At 44.0% G+C, this 18,716-nt stretch overlaps 1 protein-coding gene across 1 annotated transcript in view; it reads left to right on the forward strand.

Moving 5' to 3' along the window:
• The window catches only part of kif5aa (kinesin family member 5A, a), an 87,977-nt gene that overhangs the window by 19,005 nt on the left and 50,256 nt on the right, over positions 1-18,716 (forward strand). Inside the window, exon 8 of the mRNA XM_060931707.1 lies at positions 659-783. Within this exon, the coding sequence (XP_060787690.1) occupies positions 659-783 (125 nt within the window). The remainder of the gene's footprint in view (positions 1-658; positions 784-18,716) is intronic.

An 18,716-nucleotide genomic window follows, 5' to 3' on the forward strand; every position in this document is an offset into this window, starting at 1 on the left:
ATGGGTGTTTCTGAAGACTAGTGATAAGTGCAGCAAAAATGTTGAACAACTGGATGGTCAGACAGTAATCCTGCATTGCCTATGTTTCTGGCCAGACAGATGATTTTGAGATTACCTTGTGGTTGAACATAGGATTTTTGTCCATGGTCATATTGCCATCAATCACAATCATCAATTCAAACCCAAAATCTTCAAACAACTTTCTAGTTAGTCAGTTTCTCATGGCATTGTGGTTATACGTTATTATCACCACCCCTGGTAGTTAGGTGGGTGAAATTATTGCATTTGCATGTTGAAAAGAATATATTGTAAAATATGCAGTGAAAAAGGTTAAAAATTGGTAGTTTTGGCAACTAAATCCAGACTAAAATGAATAACAAGCAGTTGACAAAAATATGAATAAAATGAGTATGTTTTCTGATGAAGGTAATTTTATCCTTATATGGATAGAGTGGTAGAGTTGATATTCACATAAGTGTTTAAACAATCCACTGTGACATGTTACGGGGCTCTCGTAGTGGAGAAGTGCATATAACACTTACATACATTGGCTACTGAAGTATGCAATAAATATGCATCCTTCTTCCTCATTTCTTTCTAACAGATTTTGTCTAATTTGTATTTCTTTCTTCTCTTCCTCGCTCTTATGTTTTTTTAGACATGAATGAACATAGTTCTCGCAGCCACAGCATATTCCTGATCAACATCAAGCAGGAGCATGTGGAAACAGAGCAGAAACTCTGTGGAAAACTCTATCTTGTGGACTTGGCTGGCAGTGAGAAGGTGTGTTTGCATTATGTGATTGCACATACAGTATTAAATGTATGTTTTCAGCATTTAGTAACTCAGGTATACTTTTTGTATGGTAAGGTAACTTATAAAAACATATAATCTTATGACAGGATGGAGGGTAGAGAGTGGAGTTTCCCAAGAGGGAGAGTTTTCAGGGTTTTAGCTTGCACACAAATCACCACAGAACAGCAAGAAATGAAAGGAGGACACATAATGATTAACGTTCCTGGTCATACTATCCCATTAGTATATGGTATATATATGTGCTTAGAATTGGTAGGTCCTGGTCTCATCTAGGTGTTTAAAAGAGAGAGAGAGAGCATAGGCCCAAGTAATGAGTTTGACCATTTGACATGGTGGCAAATAGGTTTTGTTTAGCAAAACAATTCTCACACATAGGTCAGTTCTGAGTGGTCAGACTAATCACTTTATCAGTGTCTGAGTGAATGGCTTTCATTATGCAGAATAGATGTACCGTATAGATTTCAGTTGTGAGACGTGCTCAGTATTTAAAGCAGTTAAAAATAAGAACGAGATTAGTTGTTTAGCATTCTTTAAATATTCTCCCTATCAGTGGGATAATATAGCATACCCCTGTTTCAGAGTCATCCATTTCAACAATAGAGAGAAGTTTTGGATCTAGGTGTTTAAGAATGTGGCAGTGAAGGCCCTTTTGAGGGTGCAGTTATCCATTTCATGTAAGGATATGAGCACCTCCTTTCCACGAGGAAGTTAATGGAACTGCAATGCTGCTAAATCATCTAATTTAACACATATAGAAATTTGCAAACCCCAGCAATCAAATAACACCTTAATATTATGGGATTAGGATGATTTTAAATTGTTTCTACCTTATTGTAATCTATAGTGACCACCTCCATACTGATGATAACTCCAAAACTAAATGCTTTGCTTGTGGAATTCACTCTTCAAAGCCTTAAGAAATAGCATGTTTAAAAATGCTTACAAGTTAAATATGCGTGTTTACAAGTTTGGATTAACAACAAAATGTTCCAACATGTTTCTCAAAAGACAGTATGGTTGCACAGCAAAGAGTGATTCAGCCTGACAGCTCCAGAGTCCCCAGTTCAATCCTCAACTCGATTTACTGTCTATATGGAGTTTCTGTGCATATTCTTCCTGTGGTGACCTGGGTTTTCTGAAGGATAGAGGGGCATTTACCAAGCCACAATGCATCATCAAATATTTATAGTGAATTTAATTATATGGACACAAGTGTTTTATTGGGAAATATGCCACTCGTATTTTTCATATGAACTACATCCAGGACATCAAGTGACACATTTTTCAGTATGTCACTCATGAGGAAATCAATGAATTGTTTTGATAAATTTGTGAACATTTTGTTTGTGAATGTGTCTATATAATAAAAAGAAAATCACACACTGCCTTGAAGGTACAGTATGAAGTTTATCTTCTCGTGTTGAAAAACTCACATTTTTCATATGAAATACATTGCGGATCTAAGTGACAAATTTCACTCTGATGATGTCGCTCCCAGTGTTTTCCTGCTGAGTAGATGCACGTTATCAACATGGCAAACCGGTTAAAAATTAAAAAAAATTTTTTTTGGATGAACTAGCAGGGTTTTTTTTGTGCATATGTCCATATAATATAAAGAACATTACACGGTGTCACAAAGGTATGAAGTTTATCTTCTCATGTTGGAAACTATTTCACTAGTTTGCTGCACTCACTCATGAAATATACATTCACCACTCAAACTTCATATCTTCATGCCACACACACACACACGCGAGCGTGTGTGTAAAATATATATTCACTAGCTGCTGTATAACTAGTGGATAGAGCAGCTGGTGGATAGCTCAGTTGATAACATCATTGACTTAGTGCACTCTGGTGCAGGAGCTTGAGGCAACTCCAGTGAGGGCCTGTACCGTAGGCAAGACCCTTAATGCTACCTGCCTACCTCATAAATGAGAGACAGAAAAACAAGAGTCATACTGACTCGGACATCGCCCGGTCTAACAAGGTCCACATCAGGTGTTGAGGAACCAGGGCAATCTGATGAGAAATGGGCTACTGGAACAAAAGCAAGACACTCATGGACAAGAGCTCAGAACACTGGGCTGTTGTAATGCAACTATGCAAGTAACCCCAGAGACCAAAGGATGCTTCGATACCCAACATCTACAATAACACCAAAACAACTAGTGACTCAATGTTCCAATATCCACAAACAGCAACTGCTATCACAATTAGAGATTGATGAGATACATCACAAATGTAGGAGGAGTCAGGATGCCAGGTCGGGGGGGGGGGGGGTATTATCATCCCCACACTCGGAGATTGAGAATGGGAACCCCCCAGCAACACACCCTTGCGAGCAAGAGCTTAATGCATGAGCAGCTGACCTGAAATTGAAGATAGTAACAAAACTGAACACCTTGAACCACCATGCGTGACTACCGCAACTGTGTGAAATACCTCCTGAAAATCTTCTAGATGTGAATACAGCAGAACAAATTATCTCAACCATCACTGAGACCAACAAGCTGATATACATCACAGCGACAGTGATCCTGGAAATGCTTGGCTATAAGATGGACACTACCCATACAGTCCAATACCCACCATGGAAGAGAAGGTTAGAGGCTAAGCTCAAGGCAACCCAAAGAGAAGTTAGCCAGCTATTAGAACTCCAGAAAGGTATGACAAGGAAAGGGCTACCTAAGAAATACAGCAAGTTGTCCATACCCGAGGCCCGAGAGACTGCCAAACAAAGACTCACAGCCCTGGCTACCCATTTAAGGAGGTACACAAGCAAAGCTGAAGCCAGGAGAATAAATAGGATGTTCTCCACTCAACCATGAAAGGTGTACACCCAGTGGCAGGGTAATAACAACATGGTTCCAGATCCACCAAGGCTGGAGACTGAACAATACTAGAAAGGGATATGGGAGAAGGAAAATCACATAATGATGAACTAAATTTCAATGTACATTTGTGCAGTGACAATAAAGGCATTCTATTCTATTCTGTTCAGTGGCTAATAGACCTGAGAGCCAAATACAGCAATCTCCCTGAACAAGACCCAGTAACCATCACTGTGGCAGACATCCAAGTAAGAGTCTTGAAAATGAAGAACTGGACAGCACTAGGCCCAGATATGGTTCACACCTACTGGCTAAAGAAGCTAACCTCACTGAACCAACTGCTCATGGATGGGACTCACCTGGAATGGCTGACTGAAGGTCGGACCACCCTGATCCTGAAGGACCCACAGAAGGGAGCAGTCCCATCCAACTATCGCCCGACAACCTACCTCTGCACAACATGGAAGCTCCTGTCAGGCATCACAGCAGATAAGATGAGCAGGCACATGACTCAATGCATGAGCGAGGCCCAGAAAGAAATTGGTAGGAACACCAGAGGAGCAAAACATCAGCTACTGGTAGCCAGTGCAGTAGGTCAAGACTGCTGAACCAGACATAACAATCTGTGCACCGCCTGGTTTGACTACAAGAAAGCCTATGACTCGATGCCCCACACATGGATCCTGGAATGCTTGAAACTGTACAACATCAACAGGACTCTCAGAACCATCATCAAGAACTCAGTGAGGCTGTGGAAAACAACACTAGAGGCCAACTTCAAGCCAATAAGCCACCATCAAGTGCAGCATAAACCAAGGAGGTGCTCTGTCCCACCTGCTGTTCTGCAAAGGACTGAACCCCCTCAGCCAGATTATCACCAAGAGCAGCTATGGATACAGACTGCAAAATGGAGCAACCATCAGCCACCTCCTCTACATGGATGACATCAAGCTGTATGCCAGGTCTGAGAGAAACATCAACTCACTGATCCATACTACTAGGATCTACAGCAACAACAACAAAATGTCATTAGGACTAGATAAGTGTGCCCGGATGGTCACAAGGAGAGGGAAAGCAGTCAAAACTGAGGGGTTGGTGCTACCAGATGGCATATTAGGAGATATGGAAGACAGCTACAAGTACCTTGGAATCCCACAGGCAAATGGCAACCATGAAGAGTCCACTAGGAAAGCAGCAACAGCCAAATACCTATGGAGGGTAAGGCAAGTCCTGAGAAGTCAGCTGAATGGAAAGAACAAGGTCGAGGCCATCAACACCTACGTCCTGCCAGTCATCAGATACCCTGCTGGCATAATAAGCTGGCCAAAGGAGGAGATGGAGGCCACCAACACCACTGACATAAGGACAAGAAAACCCCTGACAGTGCACAGAAGGTTTCACTCCAAGTCCAGCATCCTGAGGCTGTACACTAAGAGGAATGAAGGAGGCCGAGGACAAGTGAACATCAGAGCCACTATCCAGGATGAAACAACAAAGATCCATGAGTACATCAGGGAGATGGCCCCAAATGAAGTGCTTAGTGAATACCTCAGACAGCAGAAACCTGGGAAGGAAGTACAAGAGGAACCATAATGGAAAGACAAACCACTGCATGGGATGTACCACTGGCAAATAGAAGAAGTGGCTGATATTGAAAAATCCTACCAGTGACTGGATAAACCTGGACTGGAAGACTGCACAGAGGCATTAATCATAGCTGCACAGGAACAGGCCCTAAACGCAAGCTTGATAGAGGCCGGGGTTTACCCCACAAGGACCCCAGGTGCAGACTGTGCAAAGATGCCCCCAAGACAATCCAGCACATAACAGCAGGGTGTAAGATGCTAGCAGAAAAAGCATACATGGAATGCCATAACCAAATGGCTGGCATAATGTACAGAAACATCTGTGCCAAGTATGGACTGGAAGTCCCAAGGTCAAAGTGGGACACACCTCTGAAGGTGGTTGAGAATGGCCAAGCTAAGATCCTGTGAGACTTCCAGATACAGACGGGCAAACTGGTAATGGCTAACCAACTGGACATGGTAGTGATGGACAAATGGGAGAACAAGGCTGTGGTGATAGATGTGGCAATACCAAGTGACAATAACATCAGGAAAAAGGAACTTGAGAAGTATCAAGGACTGAAAGAAGAGCTAGAAAAGATGTGGAAGATGAAGACAACAGTGGTCCCCATGGTGATAGGAGCCCTCGGTGCAGTGACCCCAAACTGGGAGAGTAGTTCCAACAGATCACAGGAACAAGATCCGAGATCTCTGTCCAGAAAAGCGCAGTCCTAGGAACATAATGCATGGTTGCATAATACTGGGGATTCTGGGAGCTCCCAGAAAGTAGGGCAGTTGTACCAGTGTATTGTAAATATCTTTTAAATTCATGAAGAATCAGCTTTATCATTGGTAAGGACTGCTACATTATTTCTTTTTAATGTACTTATACTTAGGAGTGGGCAATTTAGAAAAAAAAATCACGATTGTTTTCAGGTTGGTTTTTAAGACTGTTTTGCAAGTTGCTGAACAGAGCTTCTTCTTTCGGCTGTTCCCATTACGGGTTGTCATCGTGGATAATGTCCCTCCATCTCCTCCTGTTCTCTGTATCTTTTTCTGTCACACCAACCATCCTCATGTCCTCCTTCACCACATCCATAAATCTTATCTTGGGCCTTCCTCTTTTCCTTCTACCTAACAACTCCATCTCCAGCATTATTTTCCCAATATACCCCGGATCTGTCTTCTGTACATGTCCAAACCATTTCAATCTTGCCTCTCTCATGTTGTCTCCAAGCTATCCTACATGTGCTGTTCCTCTAATACTCTCGTTTCTAATCCTGTCCAACTTTGTCATTCCCAATGAAATTCTCAGCATCTTCAACTCTGCTACCTCCAATTCAGTTCCTGTCTTTTTGTCAGTGCCACTGTCTAAACCATACAATATAGCTGCTCTTACTACTGTCTTGTACACCTTTCCTTTTCACTCTTGCTGGCAACCTTCTGTCACAAATCACTCCTGGCACTCTCCTCCATCCATTGCAACCTGCTTGCACTCTCTTTACTTCTGTTCCACACCTGCCATTACTTTGCACAGTTGACCCCAGGTATTTGAATTCATTTACTTTAATCGCCTCTATTCTTTGTAGCTGTACCATTCCACTCTCCTCAGAGAGGTGGCATGGTGGTGTACTGTAAGTAGTTAGCACTGTTGCTTCATAGCAAGAAGGTTCTGGGTTTGAGCCCAGCGGCTGATGGGGGCCTTTCTGTGTGGAGTTCGAATGTTCTCCCTGTGTCTGGGTGCTCTGGTTTCCCCCACAGTTCAAAGACATGCAGTTACCGATAGGTTAACATGGGGTGGCCTTGGACTGAAGTGCCTAAGAGTGGTGGTGTGCATGTACACAGTGGCTTTGCTCTCCTATGATGAACTAAATTTTGTTGTGCAGTGATGATAAAGGTATTCTGTCTCTCCCTCATTCATGCACATGTCCTCTGTCTTACTCCTACTGACTTTCATTCTGTCATATACCTTCTCTAAATCCACAAACACACAATGCAGCTCCTGGCCTTCTCTATACTTTTCCATCAACATTCTCAAAGCAGATATTGCGTCTATCATACTCTTTCCTGGCATGAAACCATATTGCTGCTCAAATATCTCTGCCTCTCTTCTTAGCCTTGCTTCCAGTACTCTTTCCCACAACCTCATGCTGTGGCTGGTCAACTTTATGCCTCCATAGTTATTGCAGCACTGAACATCGGCCTTGTTCTTGAATATTGGTACCAGTATACTTCTTCTCCACTCCTCAGTCATCCTCTCATGCCTCCACTGGTATATCATCTGAGCCAACTGCCTTACCACTTTTCATTCTCTTCATAGCCCTCCTTACTTCCTCCTTGCTAATCTGCTGTTCTTCCTGATTCACTATTTCCACCTCAACCAGCCTTCTCTCTCTTTTATTTTTGTCATTTGTCAGCTTCTCAAAGTACTCCATCCACATTCTCAGCGCACACTCTTCACTTGTCAGCACATTTCAATCTGTATCCTTTATCAGCCTAACCTACTGCACATCCTTCCCAGCTTAATCTTATTGTCTTGCTAATCGGTACGGGTCCTTTTCTCCATCCTTAGTGTCTAACCTTTCATGTAGTTCATCATACACCTTTTCCTTTGCCTTTGTCACTGCTCTCTTTGCTTTCTCTCACATCTCCTTGTATTCTTGTCTGCCCTCTTGATCTCTCTTTTTTATCCCAGCTTTGCTTTGCCAACTTCTTCCTCTTTATATTCTCCTGGACTTACTCATTCCACCACCAAGTCTCTTTGTCTTTCTTTCTTTGTCCTGATGGCATTCCCAGCATCTTCCTAGCTGTCTTCTTCACCACTTCTGCCATAGATGTCCAATCATCTAGTACAGGGGTCTCAAACTCAACTTACCTGGGGGCTGCTGGAGGTAGAGTCTGGGTGAGGCTGGGCTGCATCAAGTATTCCACAAAAAAAAGGGTTTCAAGTATTCCCAAAAAAAGTGCAACTGATCCAATCTTCTCAATCTTTATTATTAACAGTTCTTCAACATGAATGTTTCTTCTGAGCATGAATGGGTTCTTCAGAACATGAATGGTTCTTCTGAACATGAATAGGTTCTTCAGAACATGAATGGTTCTTCAGAGCATAGGCTTCTCTTGCCTACTCCTTGCTGCCAAAGACCTGGCAGCGCTTCCTCTCACACAGCTGAGCCACATTTGGCTTGAGGGAGGAAGCAGTTGAGACCCTCAGTATGGCTTGAAAATGCTCATCAGTAAGTTTGGACCTGTACTTTGACTTATTGAAGTTCATGGCGGAGAAGAGCTTTTCACACAGATATGTGCTGCCAAAAAGGCACATGGTCCACTTGAACATCCTGGAGAGCTCAGGGAAGGTGGGGGGTAATTCTCTCAAAAATTGTCCAATCTTGTCTGCTTTTCCAATCACCTCCCTGAACTTGTCTTTGAGTTCAGAATTGCACTGCAGGTCAATGAGCTCCATTTGAAGCACAGGAGGGGCATCTTGCACATCGAAAGAGAAGGGGTCAGCAAAAAATTTGAAAAGTGGCTCTATGTGTCTTGAAGTCTGCAAACCTGTGATCAAATTCCTCCTGTAGCTTCACAATGGCATCAGCATGCTTCTCACCACTGAATGGTGTGCCCGCATCCATGAGTGCCTTGCATGCTGGAAAATGGCAGAGGTTTGTCTGAGAGAGCTGGGCTTTCCATAACACAAGTTTTGTGGAGAATGCTCTCACATTGTCATAGGCAGCACTGACAAGGCCTTGTAACTTCTTGTTCAGTACATTCAGCTCCTGTGTGATGTTAACAAGAAAAGCTAAGTCCATGAGCCATTTGGGATCACTTAGCACAGGAACAGCCATCCCATCCTTCTCCTTGAATGCTTTCACTTCTGCTCTCAACTCAAAAATCCTCTTCAGGATGTTTCCCCTGCTGAGCCAACGTACCTTGGTGAAGTAGAGCGCATCCTCATATGCTGACTCTATTTCCTCCAAAAAGGCATGGAACTCCCGGTGCTTTAAGCCCCTGGATCTGATATGGTTGATGCATTTCACGACAGTCATCATATTATCAAACTTCAGGCATTTGCTGCAAAGAAGAGCAATGGCCTCCTCCACACCCTCCTCTTCCAGTTTTCTTTGAACAAGTGCCACCAGTCCATTTCTCCTCCCTGTCATTGATGGCTCTCCGTCGGTTATTATTCCAGCAAACCTCTTCCATGGCAAACCGGCATCCACAATGGCATCACACAGCTGGCGGAATATCTCCTGAGTGGTGGTCTGGCCATGCATTGGAGTCACTGTGAGCAACTCCTCCATCACTTCAAAACTGTCGTCAACATCACGGACATACATTGCGAGCTGCGGCGTGTCAGTGATGTCTGTGCTCTCATCAAGAGTGACTGAGTATGTATGTTTGGCTTTCTCACGCAGTTGATGATATATGTTACCTGACAAATCAGAAATGCACTCTGCCACTGTGTTGACTGAAAGGCTGATGTTGCTAAACAGACCCTTCTTTTCCGGACAGACTATACCTGCAGCCTGTAACATGCACTTTTTGACGAACTCACCTTCTTTGAATGGCTTTCCCACCTTAGCAATCATCTTACTCACCACGTAGCTAGCTTCAACTGCTGCATCATTCTCTTTGCTTGCTTTCTTGAAGAAATCTTGTCGCCTCAGTAGACATGTTTTAAGATTGGTGACCCGGTTCTCTCTCTCATCTCCCTGGTATTTTGCATACTCCTCAGCATGTCTAGTTGAGTAATGATGTCTGATGTTGTATTCCTTGTGCACCGCAACTTTCTCTGTGCATATAAGACACGTCGGGATGCCCCTGTGCTCAACAAAAAATATTCCATCTCCCACTTTTCCTGAAATTGTCTGTGCTTGTCGCCAACTTTCTCTTCACGGCAGGTTTTGAGAAAGACATGACTGGGGCTGGGTGACAGGATATATTTTCCTTCCACTTGGTGTCACTCCGGAATCACATTTCAACCAAGTGACTAATGTTGCTAATTTGCGTTGGCTAACTTGACAACAAATGCCACCGGAAGCTGTCACGAGCCTGAGCTATGGTGTGATTAAAAAAAAAAAAAGCCCAGGGCAAGCGCAGCACGCACAACGACTCGGCAAAAAGGTGCATTTGAGAAAAACATGCGGGCCGCATTAACACTAAACTTTGATGTCAAGTAGGGGGCCACAAAATATCGTCCCGCAGGCCTCAATTGGCCTGCGGGCCGTGAGTTTGAGACCCATGATCTAGTACCTCTCATGTTTGTCTCATCATATCCCTAAATTCTGACTTACAAGCTTCCTCCTTCAATTTCCCCATCTGATTTTTAGTTTAGCTCTCTCTTTCTTCCTCTTTTTTACTTCTAAGGTCATCCTCCCAACCACCATCCGATGCTGCTTAGTTACACTCTCCCCTGTTACTGTATCACTTTGCAGTCTCCAGTCTCCTTCATATTGCAACGTCGACATAAAATATAATCCACCTGAGAACACCTTCCTTCACTCTTATGTTACTCTTTGCTCTTCTTTCTTCTTAAAATACTGATTTACCACAACCATTTCCATCCTCTTTGTGAAATCCACCACTATCTGCCCTTCCACATTTCTCTGCTTCACTCTGTACCTGCCCATCACCTCCTCATCACCCCTGTTCCCTTCTCCAACATGCCAGTTTAGGTCTGCTCCAATCACCACTCTTTCCTTCTTTGGTATACTTTCAACCACTTCATCCAACTCACTCCAGAATTTTTCTTTCTCCTCCATCTCACACCCTACTTGAGGGGCATATGCTCTGACAGTGTTCATCACCCCTTCAATTTCCAGCTTCTCATTCATCACTCTGTCATTCACTCATTACCTCCAACACACTCTTAACATACTCTTCATTCAGGATTACCCCTACACCATTTCTCCTCCCAACCACACTGAGAAAAGCTTGAAACCACCTCTGATGTTCCTGGCCTTACTTCCCTTCCACTTTGTTTCTTGTACACACAGGATGTCAATATTTCTCCTCTCCATCATATGAGCCAGTTCTCTTCTGTTATCAGTCATAGTGTCAACATTTAAAGTTCCAACTTTCAATTCCACTCTCCTGGAATAACAATATTAGAAAAATATTTGCGACTTGGTGAGTCATAACAACCACCAACTATTTTTAGAAGTCAAACCCTTAAAGATCATAGGCAATGATTCTCAATTTATGCACATTTGAAACTTTATATGTTAAAAAACCCTCTGTAATTTTCTTCTGGTCCCAAGAAGTATTGTTAATAAGTAATAATTAAAATAAGTTAGTGTGGATTGTGGCGAATTTCTGTTCGGCGATTTTCGTGACCACTCGGCGCGTGACATCATTCAAGACAAACAAACCGCTTGAGTTGAGTCCACTTCCATTTACTTGCATTGTCGTTCGGCTTGAGTGCAGACATGCTGTAGCAAGTGTTCTAGGTGGGTGGAGCACAGAAGCACGGCAGGCCAGTACCGAGTTCTCAATAACTCTTTTATTGTCAGCTTTTCAGCTTCTACACATTTTACTCATATGCACACACACGCCACACACACATGTGTTCTGGTCGGGAGAGCTCTCTTCCCCTGCCCTCTCTCTCCTTATATAGGGCGTGGTTGCTGGGAAGACACACAAACACAGGTTAATTCGCATCAGGTGTAGTGATTTTGCCACTTACCTTCCCTGCCTCCGCCCTCCGGTCACAGACCGATGCTTGACCACGCCCCCACTGCCACACATGCGTTCAGGTATTTCCAAAGAAAAACCATGCCTTATTGTTGTGCAGTGAACTGTAACAATGGGACTGGTTCAGGAAGAAGTTTTTACCTTTTTCTGAGAGAGGAGAAGAGGCGGAGAGAGTGGATTGGCTTTTTCCAGAAGAGAAGAAGAGGCAGAGTGAGTGGGTTGGCTTTTTCGAAAGAGGAGAAGAGGCAGAGCGAGTGGGTTGGCTTTTTCCAAAAGAGGAGAAGAGGCAGAGCGAGTGGGTTGGCTTTTTTTGGAAGAGGAGACGAGGTGGAGAGAGTGGATTGTGTGCATGAAGCCAGAGGGTTGGCTTTTTCTGAAAGAGGAGAAGAGGCGGAGAGAGTGGATTGTGCACGTAAAACAAAATCAAGCAGTCAAAGAAGAAACGGACCAGCAACGCTCAAGCAAAAAGAAGAAGATTTGAGGTAAACATTTTTACCTTTCCTTGCAATTGATAAGTCAAGAATCCTGCAGGATCCTGTACAATCATTGTGGAAATGAAACAAAAGGGACATTTCCTCACTTAGAGTAGGCTATAAATAGTATAATGCCGTGGATGGCAGGCTAATGTGGCCTACCACTGTCAAGTAATCGTTACCTATATCCACTAGGGAGGGCAGTTTAATTATTCTTCAAAAGAGCTCTTATTTAGTATTACGACGAAAGTAAGAATTTATCATAACTACCAGGATAAATCATTTGGGCGCGAGTCTTGTTGAGGTCCGGGGTCACGATGATCAGAGTCAGCCGAGTCGCTGTCCGATTCCGGGACTGCACGGTCAAACCAGTGAGCCACATTGCTTTGCAACGGCCATAGGTTCATACATATATGGTTTCACCTCTCAATATTCAATTTGGAGAGTTCCTACTTCAAAATCGCTATTGCTTTCAGACATTTTACACAACCTCTCATGACCAAAGTCCGTACATGTGTGCTCGGTTCACAAGTAAACACAGAACTGCTCCCAGTCTTTTTGCCTTGAATGACATCTGTAGGGTGCAATTGGTCTTAAGTGATCAATCTCATTAAATCAGTCTCATTAAATCATTAAATCAGTCTCATTAAATCAGTCTCATTAAATCATTAAATCAGTCTCATTAAATACCACTAATTTTGGTGCTTAATGATAAATTACCAAACAGCTAAATTATGGTATATTCCAAATTATTATGATCACTACCAATGCAGCAATAATGTATCACTTACCATATTAAATAAATGCTACAGCCAATGGCACTCATATACACTTTGGAATTCTTTGAGATTGTGTGACTTCCAGGATATATCAGCAAAACAGACAATCACAGGTTCAGAATAATTGAATTTATTATAACAATGATAAAAATGAGGAATAGCAGTTGAAATATTCAAATATGATCAGCAATATATATATATATATATATATATATATACCGTGTGTATATATATATATATATATATATATATATATATATATATATATATATATATGTGTATGTGTGTGTGTGTGCGTGCGTGAGGGGAGAGAGAGAGAGCAAAGGGGGTGTGTCCTGTGCGCGACTGGGCCAGGATGGCTTGCCATCATTGATGGAACAATGAATTCTGAATTATACCAGCGAATTCTAAAGGAAAATGTCACAACATCTGTCCATGAACTGAATCTCAAGAGAAGGTGGGTCATGCAGCAAGACAACGACCCTAAGCACACAAGTTGTTCTACCAAAGAATGGTTAAAGAAGAATAAAGTTAATGTTTTGGAATGGCCAAGTCGAAGTCCTGACCTTAATCCAATCGAAATGTTGTGGAAGGACCTGAAGCGAGCAGTTCATGTGAGGAAACCCACCAACATCCCAGAGTTGAAGCTGTTCTGTACGGAGGAATGGGCTAAAATTCCTCCAAGCCGGTGTGCAGGACTGATCAACAGTTACCGGGAACATTTAGTTGCAGTTATTGCTGCACAAGGGGGTCACACCAGATACTGAAAGCAAAGGTTCACATACTTTTGCCACTCACAGATATGTAATATTGGATCATTTTCCTTAATAAATAAATGACCAAGTATAATATTTTTGTCTCATTTGTTTAACTGGGTTCTCTTTATCGACTTTTAGGACTTGTGTGAAAATCTGATGATGTTTTAAGTCATATTTATGCCGAAATATAGAAAATTCTAAAGGGTTCACAAACTTTCAAGTACCACTGTATCTCTTAAAAACAACTGAGAGAACAATGTAGAACACAAGATCAGTGTGCACAGTTAAACAGTTCCTGAGTTTAAATTCACACTACTTCATAAAGCTAATTCCTAAGACTAGTTTTGCCCAAAATGCCAGTCTTACTTCTAGTATCTTGCTTCTATGCAAGATTACGCAGAGATGTCCCGAAGAGGCGGAGTTTCACAGAGCTCGTGGAGGTTTCTGTAAAAACGCAGAGAATTTCTTTGTCCGAACTTCAGCGTTTGTGAGGAAAAGTCTCTGATCAAACAATGTGCACAGCGATTAAGTCAGAAGGAATCCGGTCGCTTCTAACTTCTAATTAACTGCTTTGGGCTGCAGTCGTAACGTTACTTAGAATGAACAAATAAAAACCGGTTGTAACTCAATCTGAGTGAAATAGCACGATTTAAGTAGTCTTACCGTGGCCAGTGGTAAACGAAAATGCGCTGAGTTTCTTTCTTGCCAGGCAGAAGTCGTGATTTCAGACGGTCCGGTAAGAGAATGTCTCTTTTTGTTTGTTACCGCGTGGTTCCAGCCCCAAAGAGGAAGAGAGTAGTGTGGCTTAGTTACTTATGGAGTCATGGAGGAAGTGACGTAGGTGATCCCGCCCAGGCGTGATGTAGGTCATCGCGGAAGTTGGTTGATGGGATTTGTAGTTTCTAGATGGACTGTGACGCTGTACCTACACATCACAACGACTGTCTCCTGGCGGTAAAAGTGCGCGTAAGTGAGATCTAAACAAACCTTCAGAACTTGCGCAAACCAGTATATTTTAACCATTTTATTCAATTTTAGGGTGCAAATTAGACACCAGGAAGATTGAATTTGCTTTTTGGGTTGTTCTTCTAGAAAATTAAGTTGATATTCTACATTCCACCTCCGACCCTTGCCTATGACCTTTAAAACCCTCATTTTTGATGGTTTTGATGGGGACTGTGTCATTGGCCATGGTGGTGTAAGTGGTTAGCACTGTCCCCTCACAGCAAGAAGGTTCTGGGTTTGAGCCCAGTGGCCGACAGGGGCCGTTCTGTGTGGAGTTTGCATGTTCTCTTCATGTCTGCGTGGGTTTCCTTAAGGTGTTTCGGTTTCCCCTTGTAGCAGTTCGGATGGGTGGGTGGAGCACAGAAGGACGGCAGGCCAGAACTGAGTTCACAAAACCCGTTTATTATAGCTTTTCAGCCTTAACTACACACATACACACACACTCCAGTCGTCTGGTTGGAGAGAGAGCTCCCTCTGCTCTCGCTCTCTCTCCTTAAATAGGGTGCGGTCACTGGGGAAGACACACAAACACATTAATCAACCTCAGGTGCAGTGATTCTGCCACTTACCTTCCCTGACTCCGCCCTCCGGTCACAGACCGATGCTTGGCCATGCCCCCACTGCCACATACCCCCACCGCCCGACTCAGGCCGGGTGGCCGTCCAGCCTGCAGCCGACTCCCCCCCCCCCGATGGGAGAGGAAGTCCGCCACGGCCATATGCACCCCCGGCCTGTGGATCACCTTGAAGTTGAAGGGTTGGAGTGCCAGATACCAACGGGTGATCCGCGCGTTGGCATCCTTCAGGCGGTGGAGCCACTGGAGGGGCACGTGGTCCAAACGGAGGGTGAAAGGGCGTCCCAGCAGGTAGTAATGGAGGGCAAGGACCGCCCACTTGATCGCTAGGCACTCCTTTTCAATGGTGCTGTAGCGCCCCTCACGCACCGACAGCTTCCTACTGATATACAACACTGGGCGGTCCTCCCCCTCCACCTCCTGGGACAAAACAGCCCCCAGCCCTCTGTCCGACGCATCCGTCTGTAACATAAAGGGGAGAGTAAAGTCAGGGGAGTGTAAAAGTGGCCCCCCACACAGTGCAGCCTTTACCTCAGAAAAAGCCCACTGGCATTGCTCCGTCCACTGGACCGGATCTGGTGCCCCCTTTTTAGTCAAATCAGTCAGCGGGCTGGTGACGTCCGAATAGTTAGGTATAAACCTACGATAATAGCCAGCCAGCCCCAGGAACTGTCTCACCCCCTTTTTGGTCTTGGGCCTCGGGCAGGCTGCAATTGCCGCTGTCTTGTTAATTTGGGGATGCACCTGCCCGTTGCCCAAGTGGAAGCCCAGATACCGTACTTCCACCCGCCCAATCGCACACTTCTTCAGGTTGGCTGTGAGACCCGCTTGCCTCAGCGACCTAAGGACGGCCCTCAGATTTTGGAGGTGCCTCGGCCAGTCATTACTATAGATCAGGGGTTTTCAAAGTGTGGGAGAGTCAGCCCCCCCTCGGAGAGCAAATAAACAACCGCACCCCCCCCTTACAATTTTTGTTGTTGCTATACTTAATGTTCGATTCGTATTTTTAAAAAATGGTTGTTGTACACATTTTTTTATTTTTCACATTTTAAACATCTGTGCTTTTTAAAACATCTTGTTTTACACATTTTAAACATCTCATAGCATCGTTAGCTAGCACCTCTTGGCAGACAACACACTGTGGCAGTGGAGCATCTTCAGATCCAGTCCATGAAAATCCAAACTTTAAATAATTGTGGTCATACTTCCTTCTTTTTTCAGTCCCCCAGGATTTCGCGGGCCTTTTTTGTGATTGTTGCGGGCTAAAATGTCTGATGTTGCGGGGGTTTTCCAAAAAAAATTGCGATGAAAGTTGCGGTGTTTTTTAGGTTTTTGTTGCGATTACATTGCGGGAGGAAGTGAAAGTTGCGAGAAATTGTTGCGATTTTCTCTTTTTGTGATTAAAATTGAGTGATATGTTAAATATTAAGTTATTACTGAAAAACTATTGATTAAAAAAACAAAGACACTGAGAAATGGTCCTATAAACAACTTTACCAATATAAAAGATTACCAGGACTACAAAAATGCAGAAAAATAGGCTTTACTTATCCAAATGCACCTGTTGGTTCTAAAGTTAAAGTGCAAAGAACCTCACAGCACAACATGAAGTTACCTTCAAATATAATATAAATGCCTCAGCTTTCATATAAGAAAAAACTATTAATACTAGTACTGTGTGCAGGCAGTCTCTCCTGAAGACTAAATTAAACAATAATTATAAACTAATTAAATAAATGGCTCAGGCTTCATAGAAGAAAAAAAACAATTTGAACAGAATCTCACAGTATGATGCTGAAGCTGCCTAAACAATGGAAAATAAAATACCATTTTGGCAAAAATGTTGGCATCCATTAATTTCTTGTATTAAGTAAAAAAAATAAAGTGCACACAGTCCTTCACTGTAAACATAATACACTTTCAGTGATGCCAGATACTGCTGACGTTTTCCAGTCCAAAATATGTTCAAAACCCGCCAAAATGCACTTGAAACCTCCCAATCTGGCAACACTGCGCGCATGCTGCTTCTCTTGAACACACGGAAGTAAGGCGGAAGGTAGTTTGTCGACGTCACCTCAAGACGACGCCAATGATTGGTCAAATTTGCGGGAAAGTTGCGGTGATTGGATATAATTGCAACACCGCCCTGAATTCGCGGGGATTGGTTGAATTTGCACTGAAGTTGCAAATCGCGACATCCTGGAGGCTCTGTTTTTTTGCTTGGCCCAGACTTTGTCTCCTCACTCACTGTAGCTTTAGGTACTAAAAATCCATCCATTTTGTCTCTCACGTTGCGCCCCCCCTGAAGAACTCTGGTGCCCCCCAGGGGGGGCGCGCCCCACACTTTGAAAAGCCCTGCTATAGATAATGATATCGTCGAGGTAGGCGGCCGCATAGGTGGCGTGGGGGCGGAGGACCCTATCCATCAGCCACTGAAACGTAGCGGGCGCCCCAAACAGCCCAAAAGGAAGTGTGACAAACTAGTGTAAGCCGAACGGTGTGGAAAAGGCCATTTTTTCTCGGGATAATAGAGTCAAGGGGATCTGCCAATAACCCTTTGTTAAATCCAGTGTCAAGTAAAAGCAAGCTGTGCCTAGTCAATCGAGCAACTCATCAATACGAGGCATTGGGTACGCGTCGAATTTAGACACCGCGTTGACTTTCCTATAGTCTACACAGAACCGGACCGACCCATCGGCCTTGGGTACCAAGACCACCGGGCTGCTCCAGTCACTGTGGGAGTCCTTGACGATGCCCATTTCAAGCATGGCCTCGAGTTCTTCCTGAACCACTTTTTTCTTGTGTTCAGGTAGCCTGTAAGGGCGGCTACGCACTACCACCCCCGGGGGCGTCTCAATGTGGTGCTCTATGAGGTTGGTGCGGCCGGGCAGGGGCAAGAACACGTCTGAAAACTCGGTCTGCAACTGGGCAACCTCCGCGAGTTGGGTCGGGGAGAGGTGGTCTCCACAGGGGACCGGAGAGGTACGTGATGCCAATGTTCCCTTTTGAACCTCCGGCCCCAGCTCCGCCTTCTCCGGAACCACCAACACCATGGGGACCTCCTCGTTCCAGAGTTTGAGCAGATTGAGGTGGTAAACCTGTAGCGCCCCACCCCTGTCCGTTCGCCTCATCTCATAGTCAATGTCCCCGACTCGCCGTGTGACCTCAAAGGGTCCTTGCCACTTGGCAACTAATTTGGAGCTCGATGTGGGCAACAGT

The sequence above is a fragment of the Neoarius graeffei genome, chromosome 10 (assembly GCF_027579695.1).
Source record: "Neoarius graeffei isolate fNeoGra1 chromosome 10, fNeoGra1.pri, whole genome shotgun sequence".
NCBI classification, from domain to species: Eukaryota; Metazoa; Chordata; class Actinopteri; order Siluriformes; family Ariidae; genus Neoarius; species Neoarius graeffei.